Source organism: Notolepis coatsorum (assembly GCF_963971535.1).
Source record: "Notolepis coatsorum genome assembly, chromosome: 1".
In the NCBI taxonomy this organism is placed as follows: domain Eukaryota; kingdom Metazoa; phylum Chordata; class Actinopteri; order Aulopiformes; family Paralepididae; genus Notolepis; species Notolepis coatsorum.
The window spans coordinates 316,495,167-316,507,611 of NC_140165.1; the positions used below are offsets into that span (position 1 = coordinate 316,495,167).

General features: G+C 43.8%; 1 protein-coding gene across 1 annotated transcript in view; it reads left to right on the forward strand.

Annotated features, from left to right (window-relative positions):
• Positions 1–6,091: 6,091 nt before the first annotated feature.
• LOC311226363 (E3 ubiquitin-protein ligase TRIM47-like) overlaps positions 6,092–12,445 on the forward strand; it is a gene marked incomplete at its 3' end in the record, with an annotated part of 98,286 nt that continues 91,932 nt past the window's right edge. Inside the window, exons 1-3 of the mRNA XM_084311792.1 lie at positions 6,092–6,349; positions 6,981–7,355; positions 8,250–8,345. Coding sequence (XP_084167918.1) covers positions 6,119–6,349; positions 6,981–7,355; positions 8,250–8,345 — 702 coding nt within the window. The 5' untranslated portion in view covers positions 6,092–6,118. The remainder of the gene's footprint in view (positions 6,350–6,980; positions 7,356–8,249; positions 8,346–12,445) is intronic.

Here is a 12,445-nt window from a genome sequence, read left to right on the forward strand (position 1 = left end):
CACGGAGGGTCGTGGACCGGCAACGCAGCCGCGAAGCCGGCGATGCGATTTTTTATTGGTTTGTCATGACAAACCAATTACATAATCCAACATATGTGTAAAGGCACAAGATATATACCAGGTTCCTCTCTGTGTGTTCAGTAGAAAGCTATATCTAATCCCATTACTAAACTCATGCTAGGCCACGCCCTTTTTGGCATTTGTGGCAGTGTTGCTGTCGAGTCACTAAATCTCCAGTCGAGTCTCGAGTCCCCAGTGTTTGAGTCCAAGTCCGAGTCACCAAAGAAGAGCCTGAGTCCGAGTCGAGTCCCCATTACCCGAGTCCCAGTCCCGGTCCCAGTCCAAGTCATCAAGGTTGAGTCCACTGCACTCTGGCAGTCAAAGAGCTGACGTACAAATAAAAAAAGGTCCACATTCAACATAAATGACACAGCGGTCACCGTTTCAAAGGGAGTTTATTTACTTTGTGACACAATAGCCAAACAAATGCATTAGCCACCAACATCTTATGCCAAATGATTAGGGCCTATTACATTTTGTTTTATTATAATAACTGTATTTATCAATTAATGATAAATGTCTTAGACTCCACTGGGTTACAACCCAGTGGAGTCTAAGACATTTGTTCCTATTTTAGGTTTGCCTGGTTTAATTGTGTAATAATACAATACAATAATACTCTGGAGGTAGAGCAGTCGTCTGACAATCCGGAGGTTCCCGGTGCGATTCCCGCTCCTCCCGGGCACCGTGTCGATGTGACACTTAACCCCTAATTGCTCCCGATGAGCAGGTTGGCACCTTGCATGGATGCCTCCGCCCTCGCTGTGTGAATATGTGAGTGAACGTGTGAAGTCTCATGGCCGGTACAGAGAGACTCAGAAGGAGCTTCTATCCCCAGGCCATCAGGATGCTCAACGACAATAACACTATTTAACAGCACACACATCCACACGCACACACTCACTTTAAATAAACACTCACCATAACAACACCCACTTTACCCACTTTAAATTAACACACTTTATATTTATTAGCAAAGAGATTTGCACTACAACTCATACCTCATTGCACCTTACCCTAAGTTGTACCTGATTCCATTGCTGCATTGTACCTCACTGTTACTCCTTTTTTACTCTGTATTGCATAATGTGTATTGATTGACTGAACACTTTTTGTTTATGTACTCTTGACTTTTTCTATTTTATCTATTTTATCTATTTTATACTCTTTATCTATTTTATCTAGCACACTCTCAGGAGCTCATACAGAAAAAAGCATTTCATGGAGAAGTATTCTGTATGAGAGAGAGAGAGAGAGAGAGAGAGAGAGAGAGAGAGAGAGAGAGAGAGAGAGAGAGAGAGAGAGAGAGAGAGAGAGAGAGAGAGAGAGAGAGAGAGAGAGAGAGAGAGAGAGAGAGAACATCCTCAAACTCCGCACGGAAAACTTCCCAGTTCTTCACCAGACAATGTGCATCATGCCCTCGGGCGCTGGGACGCTGTTCCTTGCTGCCATGGCATGGTTTTATTTCTTTATGTGTTTATTTCTTTCGGAGCTGCCGCTTCTTCTGACACCATCATGTTTCAGTAGAGCTTTATTTAACTGAGGCTCCGTCCCCTCTAGTGCGGTGGTTTAGCACCAGATTTGAGAAGGATGTGGACACGCCGGACAAAAGCACCAAATTTTCCCCGCGTTGCCGCCATGTAAAATCAAGGTTCTGCCCATTAATAAATATCTTGGTCCATAGCGCGCTCAATATTTGAGCGAACACAAAGGTATTGGTATCCCTGTAAACTAGAGAAGCTAAGCTTTCCATTAAGCCCAACTGTTGGGAAGGGGGTTTTAATAGGCAATGATTCAAATTATGTTAAATTTTCGCCTAGAAAAAACTGCCATGCTCATCTTCCAAAAGGTCCCTTGGCTGTTCACATGAATATATCAGAGTGCACATTGGTTTTATAGGTACCCACAAGCCTCTTCTTTCCAGACATACCCACTTTGTCCAACTTGCATGCTATTTGGGGCAATAATCAAGCAGGTTTGTGCATGTGGTACAAATGTGTCGAACATTCTAACAACTGCCAAAAATTTGAATGTTGGGTTAGGGTTTGTTGTTAGAATGTTGACATAGAAGATCAATTTGGGTGTCAAACTATACATTTTCTGGGTCAATAAATGTGTTAATGCTATGAAGAATGTCACCAGATGAATATTTGTACCATTCTAACAACATATTTACATCATTTTTTACTTGTTTAACAGTCAGACATGCATGAATCGAATAGACATTTTATTAGGATCACTCGTTACATTTATTATTATTATCATAACTCTTTAGCCCGTATAGGCGTATTTAACTGTTATGGAGATATTTTCACGAGTCTTGTACAGTGGTCTCGTGCCCGCGAAAATATCAGAATGTTTCATAAAAAGTCCTGCGGTATACTGGCCAGCTCTCGTGACAGCTGTCGTGGCTTAAGCGCAGCCAGAGGACAGCGTGATAAGGGACATGTTTAAAAAGGCAAAACATAATATAACAGGTAAGTCAAGTGTCATTACTTTAGTTATCAATGGTGGAATCTCTGGACATATAGGGATGGGTACCGTTCACAGGTACTGGTACCTGTGAATCGATACCGGTAACCTTTTTCGGTACTTTAGTCTCTAGACATTTAATCTACCTACCTCAGTCGTGAAAAAAAAATCCAAACTTCAAATAACTACTTTCGACCGTTTTCGGCTTGCCATTGCCCCGACTGCTTTGTTGTTGAATCAAGTCAAATCCTAGGTTAGTGTATTGTAGAGGAGCCAAAGCTATATATTTAGGTTATTGTATTATATGAATGTTTATTTTTATAACCTTACATTGAAACGGCATTAGGAATATTGATTGGATTTAGATAGTCATTGAACCGTATTATTTGTCATAATAGCACCTTCTAGAACATTCGTGATGTCACAGTATGATGTCATAGTCAAACATTCTAGAACGTGTCACAGTATGATGTCATAATGGAACATTCTAGACCATTCGTGATGTCACAGTATGATGTCATAATCAAACATTCTAGAACATTTGTGTATCTATATATATTCAACAATTCTCTGGAAGGTCTGGGCTGGGAGGAGGTGTATAGCAAATTGGCTGAGGGGGCTGAGAGGGACAAAGCAGCCCAGAATAAGATCGCAGGGGGCAAGGAGGGTCCCGCGGAGGGGGGCTCAGACAGGAAGTAGCAGCATTAGCTGCACTCCAATGGACAATGTAGTTGATGACGGGGTCCAGTAGAAGGAGAAAAAGACGGTGAAGAAGGAGAAGAAGGAGAAGAAGAAGAGCCCATAAAAAGAATTGCGGAGGGCAGTAAAACGCCACGATGCGTCTACACTGCCGGAAATTCAAATAAGAAGAAGAAGAAGAGCTCATTGTGCATCTTGAAACAGTGCTGAGCAGTACTGAACAGATAGACTAAACAACATAGATTGAAGCCTGCATCTCTCAACCAAGGTGCCTTGCCGACCATTTCGCTGTGGAAAGAGCCGGCAAGTTGATTTACGGCTTTCAGGTGAGGAGGAATTTTCATGTGTCGAGTCGGCGGTGATTTTTGAGACTGGGAAAATACCGTTTTCTTACCTTGTAGTGACGTGAATATTTAGGAAAATAGCTTTAGGATCACTTCTGTAAAGAAAGACTTCGCTGTGGAAGAGAAATAAACCATTTGGATAGCTTTGTTTTACACCAGAGCGGCTGTGGACCTTATTTTTCTTTATCAACAAACGTACTACTCACGACTCTGGGTACCGTTCACATTTGAACCGATACGGTACTGGTACCTGTGAATCGATACCGGTACCCTTTTTCGGTACTTTAGTCTCTAAAAATGTAATCTACCTACCTCAGTCGTAAAAAAAAAATCCAAACTTCAAATAACTACACTTTCGACCGTTTTCGGCTTGCCATTGCCCCGACTGCTTTGTTGTTGAATCAAGTCAAATCCTAGGTTGTAGAGGAGCCAAAGCTATATATTTAGGTTATTGTATTATATGAATGTTTATTTTTATAACCTTACATTGAAACGGCATTAGGAATATTGATTGGATTTAGATAGTCATTGAACCGTATTATTTGTCATAATAGTACCTTCTAGAACATTCGTGATGTCACAGTATGATGTCATAGTCAAACATTCTAGAACATTTGTGATGTCACAGTATGATGTCATAATGGAACATTCTAGACCATTCGTGATGTCACAGTATGAGGTCATAATCAACCAGTAGAGTGGAACGTCGGCCCTGATACGTATATTGTGCGTGTGAACGTTGACATGAAAAGAAAAAAGGTTAAAAAAAAGTGCAAACTATTTATTTTTTCTTTCTTTTACGGTATCTCACGTGAATTGATACTCGGTAGTACCGATGTGTTTCGGTAAGTACCTTTAAAAGTACCGAATTCGGTACCCATCCCTAATAAGCAATGACGTTATAGTTTAAAGCTAAACTACGTTTTTCTCTCTTGTTAGAAGAGGGATAACTTCTTCAGTTAGATTTGATTTGATCTTTATTTATCTCTAACATTTTCAACCATAAACACACATTTGTAATAACAAAAAATAAATAAAAATAAAATAAAATACAAATACATTTAAATATATCTTCCTATGGAGGGAATAATCAACATAGCTCAAGACAAATGGTTTTGTTCGAGAAGGGACAGAAAGAAGCAAAGCTTATCTGGTCCTGCCCCTTACAATATCATATTAATATGTAATAAGTTATCTATCAATACATAGTTAACTAACGGAATAGATAGTTAACTAATCAAAGTATCAGAATGTTTATAGAAATTCCTGCGGCCTGCGGGCCATCCTCTGTCACGACTCACGAGAGCACTCGCAAATTATGCTGCATGCATGCATATCATTGTCAAATGGTGCACGTCTCGAGTCGTACCACTGTCGGTCGCTTGGTTGACAGTGGCACGCACGAGACCACTGCACAAGACCTGCGAAAATATCAGAATGTTTCATAAAAATTCCCGCGGTGGCCATACTCTCAGTGCACGTCTCATGACAGCTGTCGTGGCTATACCGGTCATCCACACCGTAATGACCAAACTACCAGGATATTCTTCATAGCATTAACACATTTATTGACCCAGAAAATGTGTAGTTTGACACCAAAATTGATCTTCTATGTTCAACATTCTAACAACAAACCCTAACCCAATGTTCGAGACATTTGTACCACATGCACAAACCTGCTTGATTATTGCCCCAAATAGCATGCAAGTTGGACAAAGTGGGTATGTCTGGAAAGGAGAGGCTTGTGGGTACCTATAAAACCAATGTTCACTCTGATATATTCATGTAAACAGCCAAGGGACCTTTTGGAAGATGAGCATGGCAGTTTTTTCTTGGCGAATATTTTACATCATTTTGAATCATTGCCTATTAAAACCCCTTCCCAACAGTTGGGCTTAATGAAAATGGTACCAATGGAAAGCTTAGCTTCTCTAGTTTACAGGGATACCAATACCTTTGTGTTCGCTCAAATATTGAGTGCGCTATGGACCAAGATATTTATTAATGGGCAGAACCTTGATTTTACATGGCGGCCATCTTGAAATCCATCATGATGATGTGGCCCCTACCCCAAAATGAAAGCTATGGTGATGGGGAACACCATGTGGTGCTTTTGTCCGGCGCGTCCACATTTCTTTGCTAAGCCACCGCACTGCCCACCGCACTGCCCACCCAGGACTTACATGCAGCATCTTAAGAGCACCACTAGGTGTCGCTGTAACACAGGCTATAAACATGATGCCTGTTATGTAACAATGACTTCTGTTCTCGGTATATACTGTATTACATGAAATGTGGTGCGTGGAGGTGTAAGAAACCAAATAAATAATGGAAACATTAAGTTTGGTCTTTACTGTCTGCATCCTATATTATTTAAAACCACCCCAAAGACATTCTTAACGTTCTATGCTGAGTTAAATTCCGCCCCCTGGGAAGAAACCAGGAAGTCCCTCCCCTTCTCTCCCACTGCCTTTTCAGAGAAAACGAAACTGTTGTTTTGTCTCTTGTCGAGTAGACAGCCCTCAGAGAGAGACGTGGGTAAAATGGCCGAACAGCAGGAGGGGGTTGTGTTGGACGAGGACCAGTTCTGCTGTTCTATCTGTCTGGACCTTCTTAAGGAACCAGTCACAGTCCCCTGTGGACACAGTTACTGCAGCAGCTGTATTGGAGATTGCTGGGACCAGAATGAGAAGAAAGGAGTCTACAGCTGTCCCCAGTGCAGTCAGAGCTTCATTCCCAGGCCTGCACTGAAGCGAAACACCATGCTGGCAGAGGTGGGTGGCCCGATGAGCAGGTCGGCACCTTGCATGGCTCTGACGTCGGTGTGTGAATGTGTGAGTGAATGGTAGAATGTGAGGAACAAATTGTAAAGCGCTTTGGATAAAAGCACTATATAAATGCACCATTTACCAGTTTAAGAGGGGAACAGATGACCTATGGCCCAAAACTGGGGGAGGGCCCTCCGTGTGTTTAGTCTTTACTAAAAGGTTTGTTTTCAAATGTTTTAAAAGTTCAAAAAAAAAATCTTCCTGAGCCTTTTGTCCTATGGACATTTAAAACATAAGGGCATTTTTTTATGTGCAATAATACCAATGCTAACCATACTAATCATCATACAGTGTGCCTACACATTTCAGAAGTTTTTTCCTGGCCTACATTTCTTTGATTGAATCTGAAGTTTTTGGTCAGTGTGCAATATGAAGTAACCTATGCTAATAGTAGACTCAATAACAACAAATAGCTCTGATTGTCAGTAGGCCATTCATTTTGCGTATTTGCACTGACCCCCCCTCCCCCATGTACATAAAGAGAGACAGAAACACATGTAATTTCTCATTGCAGATGTATTGTTTTCCTTGTTTTGTGGTCATCAGTGACTGAGCCGTCCTCCTTCTGTCCTCCTAGGTGGTGGAGCAGCTGAAGAGGAAAGGGGGCCAGCAGGCTTCTGCCTCTGCTGCTCTGACCTACGCCGGACCAGGAGACGTGGCCTGTGATTTCTGCACTGGAACCAGACGCCACAAGGCCCTCATGTCTTGCCTGGTGTGTCTGGCTTCTTTCTGCGAGACCCACCTCCAACCTCACCACAGTATCCCCGTGTTGAAGAAGCACAAGCTGGTCAAAGCCACGGCCCGACTGCAGGACAAGATGTGTTCTAGTCACAACAAGCTGCTGGAGGTCTACTGTCGTACGGACCAGCAGTGTATCTGTTATCTGTGCACCATGGATGAACATAAAGGCCACGACACGGTGTCAGCTGCAGAAGAGAGGACTGAGGAACAGGTAGGACCAGAACATCTACTTCATGACGAAGATCACATTTAAAGAATGAGGAAGGTCGGGGGCTGGGTGGCGCAGCGGACTAAGCGCTCGTCACCAACGTGAGAGACACTGGTATCGAATCCGGCTGTCAGCGTTGCCTCCGGCTTGGCCGGCCGTCATACTGGCTCAATTGGCAGAGTCAGCGGGAGGGAAGCCGGTGGGTGGTATTCTGGTCATTGTAAACAGCGACTCCTACAGGTCGGTCAGGGCGCCTGCACAGCGAGGCAGGGAGATGGCGAGGGTAGTGTGACCTCCCACACGTTACACCTCACCAATGAGAGTCCGGGCTGGCGGGTGAAAAGATGCTGCTGGCTGTCTCCTATGTCTCGGAGGAAGCATCTGATAGACTTCAGGGCTCCCTAGACCGACCAGTGGGGGCACATGTGAGCAACGACCAGGAAGGGGAGGGGGGAATTGGCATAACGACTAAATTGGGATGGGAGAAAAAACACATAAAAACAGGAGAAGAAAAAGTGGATAAAAAAAAGAGAAATCATGACATGACTTGCAGACTTCTGGTTGGGCAGTCAGAGTAAACGCTAGCGTTTTCTATTGGAAGCAACTTGTGTATGCTAATGGTATATCAATCCCAATGAGAACCACAAACTGCAAGAAAGCACTTGTGGCTCACACACCTCCTGAACAGACCACAAGAGACAATATAAAACATATGTATACATGCCATACCTCCTTCACTCATTGTTACTGTTTTCTCATCCGCCATGTTTAAACAAGATGCAATTACCTCTCATGGCCACAGGGTGCCAATATTACACTATAGATAAAGCTGTCTCTAGTGTAGCTTTAAATGAAGTCCCTAACTAAAACTCTTCTTCCTACGTTGATTTGTTCCAGAAACAGCTGGGGGAGAGTCTTTTCAAAGTCCAGGAGAGAGTCCAGGAGAGAGAGAAGGAGCTGAAAGCACTCAGACTGGCTGTGGAGACACTGAAGGTGAGGTCATATGAAACTGGACTTTGAAGAAGAAGTCTTTATTTGTAGCACATTGCTACATCGTCATGCAGCGAACACTTTGAACTGCTGCGGTCAGGCAAGCACTACCGGAGTCTCTTGACCAGTACAGAGAGACTCAGAAGGAGCTTCTATCCCCAGGCCATCAGGATGCTCAATGACTCCATGTAACAACCCATCATCTACACTCACTGCACACACATCCACATACACACACTAACTTTTTTTTTAAAACACGTTTATTTTTTATTAGAATATTCAGTTTTTACAGGCGGTCCCACATGGGCCAAAAGAAAAGAAAAGTAAAGTAATGCCCTCCCTCCCTCCCTCCCCACCCCCCACCCCTATACCAGACAAAATCATTCTAAAATACCTTAAATCATTCATTAATCAATGTTTTTCCTTTTAGCCTTTAAATCACCAGACAGCAGTGACATATGCATCTCTTGTATTCTGTAAAAGTAAGAACATAAAAGAATAACAAGCTGAGAGACTAGGAAGGACAGTCAGATCGCCTCTGTCACATTATCCGCTTCCATACCTTCAAAGAAAGTCAGGAAAGGATCCCAAATATTGTGGAATCTTTCGGTACAACCTCTGACTGTATACCTGATCTTCTCCAGTTTAATATGATACATAACCTCTCTCATCCAGTGGCGGTACACAGGTGGACCTGGGTCTTTCCATTTGAACAGTATTAGCCTTCTGGCCAAGAGTGTACAGAAGGCCAGCATTCTAGATTCCCACCATCTAAAGTGGGCCACTCCGTCGGGGCCACTCCCAATAATGCAATATATGGTGATGGCTCCACTACCTTTCTAAATATCTTAGAGAAGGTGTCAAAGATGGCCTGCCAATAGGTGTGCAACTTTGGACACGTCCAGAACATGTGGAGCAGAGTGGCTGGAGCCTGTCCCGTCTCCCTGTCCCCCTGTGAGTTGCTGTCCTGGAGTGCTGACCGGAGTGTCGGACGTCCCGTGATGAAGGCCGGGAGGTTGCGACCCCCTCTGCGTGCCCCCCTGTCTCCGGAGGTCTCGTAATGGTGACCGGAGTGCCGGATGTCCCGCGATGATGTCGGGGAGTTCGCGACCCTCTCTGCGCCGCCCCCTATCTCCCTGTCTCCGGCTGTCCCTGAGCAATGACCGGAGTGTTGAATGTCCCGTGACTAAGACGGGGAGGACGTGACCCTCTTTGCGCCGCCCCTGTGCCTCAAATAGATCCGCTATCAGCTCTATCTTTAATCTTTCAAAATGTTCAGTTGCTATTGCATGCACTCATCTGTGTTTCACTACACACATGAGTGCATGCTTACCAACTGTCCGTCTGCAACACTACTATCACCAACATCTAAGAAGGGAGATCCCCCCTTGAATGGCCCTTCTAAGGTTTCTCTCCTCCACACTGCCTGTGGAGCATTTTTCCCTATTGTTAGGTTTTAGTGAGTTTTTCCTTACCTTAGCGTGGGGTATGTCTGGGAGTGCTTGCATTCTTTCATTTATTTGCATTTATCTTACATTTTTTGGACCTTATGGTGTTCTTGTTCTGTTCTTGACTTATTGTTATGTTTTCTTCTTGACTTGTTTAAAGAAGACCTGTACGGCCCATGGGGACATTAATGTGTGTTGTCGGGCCTTATAAATACATTTGATTTGATTTGATTTGATTTGTCTGAAGCGGTCGGGAGAGCCTGTCTTTAGACCAATGCAGTCGGTGTACAATTTTAAATTGGATAACAGCATGTTTAAGGCATATGGAGGAAGAGAAAATCCCCTGTATTATTTTGTCCCATGTGTCTTCTGTGATTGGCTCATCTAAGTCTGTCTCCCATCTGCCCCTAAGGAGATCTAGAGGTGTCAAGTTGCTTCTATTAAGTCATTCGTAGATTCTGCTTATAGCTTGTTTCTGGATCAGTTTACAGTTCAAGATTGAGTCTAAGAGAGAGGCAGGAGGACACAATGGGTAGCAATCCAAGTTTGAAGTTACAAAGCTCCGGAGTTGCAAATATCAATAGAGGTGTGACCTAGGGATTTTGTATTTCTGTACCAGCTGTTCAAAGGAGGCAAAGTTGTCGTCTATATAGAGGTCAGACAGCGTAGTCACTCCACTCCCAACCCAACTGTCAAAGGCTTTATCCATCATTGAGGGGATAAACATGTGGTTTCTTGTGATTGGTGCAGCCAGCGATAGTTCATTAAGGGAGAAGGATCTTCTAAATTGGTTCCACACTTTTATCGAGTGAATGACAACTGGGTTCGAGGTAAAACTAGACATGGGCTGTGTGAACGGGAGCTTAGCACATAGCAAGGCAGATAGGGAGGTGGATTTAACCGACGCTCTCTCCAGTACTGTCCACCAGGGAACTGTGTCCTCTCCCTTTACCCAGTATAATAATGATCTTATATTTGCTGCCCAGTAGTAGTAAATAAAGTTGGGAAGCGCCATCCCACCCATTGCGCGGGGTCTCTGCAGCATAGTTCTTTTTATCCGGGCGTTTTTTTGTTCCAGATAAAGGAAGATATCTGGTTGTTTATCTTGGAGAAGAATGTTTTAGTCAGGAAGACTGGGAGGCTCTGAAATATATATCAAAATGTTGGCAATACGTTCATCTTTATTGTATTGATTCTCCCACCCAAGGAGAGTGACAGGGGGTCCCAACGTTCAATATCTTTCGTCAGATTAGATAATAAAGGTTGATAATTAGCCATATATAGGTCTTTATGTTCATGCGTGATCCATATCCTGAGATACTTGAACTTTTTAGGGCTGATTTTAAACGGAAATTAGCTCAGAGGTATCCGACCCGCTACGGTTCTGACAGGCATCAGTTAGCTTTTTTGAATGTTGATTTTGTAGCCGGATATTTTGCCAAAGTCTGCAAGTAGGGACATTAACCGAGGGAGACTCGTTTGGGGTTGTGATATATACAACAACATGTTGTCCTCGTAGAGCGAGACTTTATGCTCCGAGCCCGCACGCATGATCCCTTTGATATCTGTGTTCTGCCTCAGAGCCAGCGCAAGGGGCTCCATTGCGATCGCAAAAAGGAGTGGAGATAAGGGACATCCCTGTCTCGTACCCCTATGGAGTTCAAAGTAGGTGCATAGATTGTTGTTGGTGCGAACGGCAGCCATCGGAGATGTATATAGAATTTTAATCCAAGCTATGAGTTTAGGGCCAAATCCAAACCTCTCCAGTGCGTGGAAAAGATAGCCCCACTCCACCCGGTCGAACGCTTTTTCAGCATCAAGGGAGAGGACCACCTCAGGAGTTCCGGCTGGAGAGGGGCTATACAGGATATTTAGGATGCGTCTGATGTTAAAGAAAAAGTACCGGTTCTTGATGAAGCCTGTTTGGTCCGGTGAGATAATGGAGGGGAGAACCCCCTCCAGACGGCGAGCCAGAACTTTAGCAAGGACCTTGACATCGGCGTTAAGGAGGGAAATTGGACGGAACGAGCCGCATTCAAGTGGATTCTTGTCTTTTTTAAGGATTAAGGAGATAACTGCTTGGCGCATGGTTGGAGGAAGAGAATTTGTTGAGAATGATTCATCAAATACGGATAGCAGCAGCAGGGATAGCTGGACTGAGAATCTTTTGTAAAAGTCTGTAGGGTAGCCGTCTGGCCCCGGGGACTTGCCACTTTGCATAGATCTAATTGCTGATGCAATCTCCGCGACCGTAAGGTCCTCCTCCAGAACTGTGGCCATCTCTGGGTCAACTGTAGGGACATGAAGGGTCCTATAAAAATTGTCCAGCGTGGAGGGGCCCACTTGCGAGTCCGAGGTGTATAACGATTGGTAGAAAGTTTGAAAGCATTTATTAATTTTAAGGTTGTCAGTGGCTTTTGAGCCCCGCTCGTCATTGATAGTGGGGATGGTCTGGTTGGCAGTTCTTTGTCGCAACTGATGGGCAAGTATCCGTCCGGCCTTCTCCCCATATTCATAGTACCCATGTCGTGATTTAGTGATGATCAAACTCAGTTCGTAGTGACATACGTTTTTTCAATGTGTCGGCTGATGGCGAGTGACTATATAGTCTATCTAAAAAGTTAAATGAATAAAAACAATTCAAAGAATAAAACA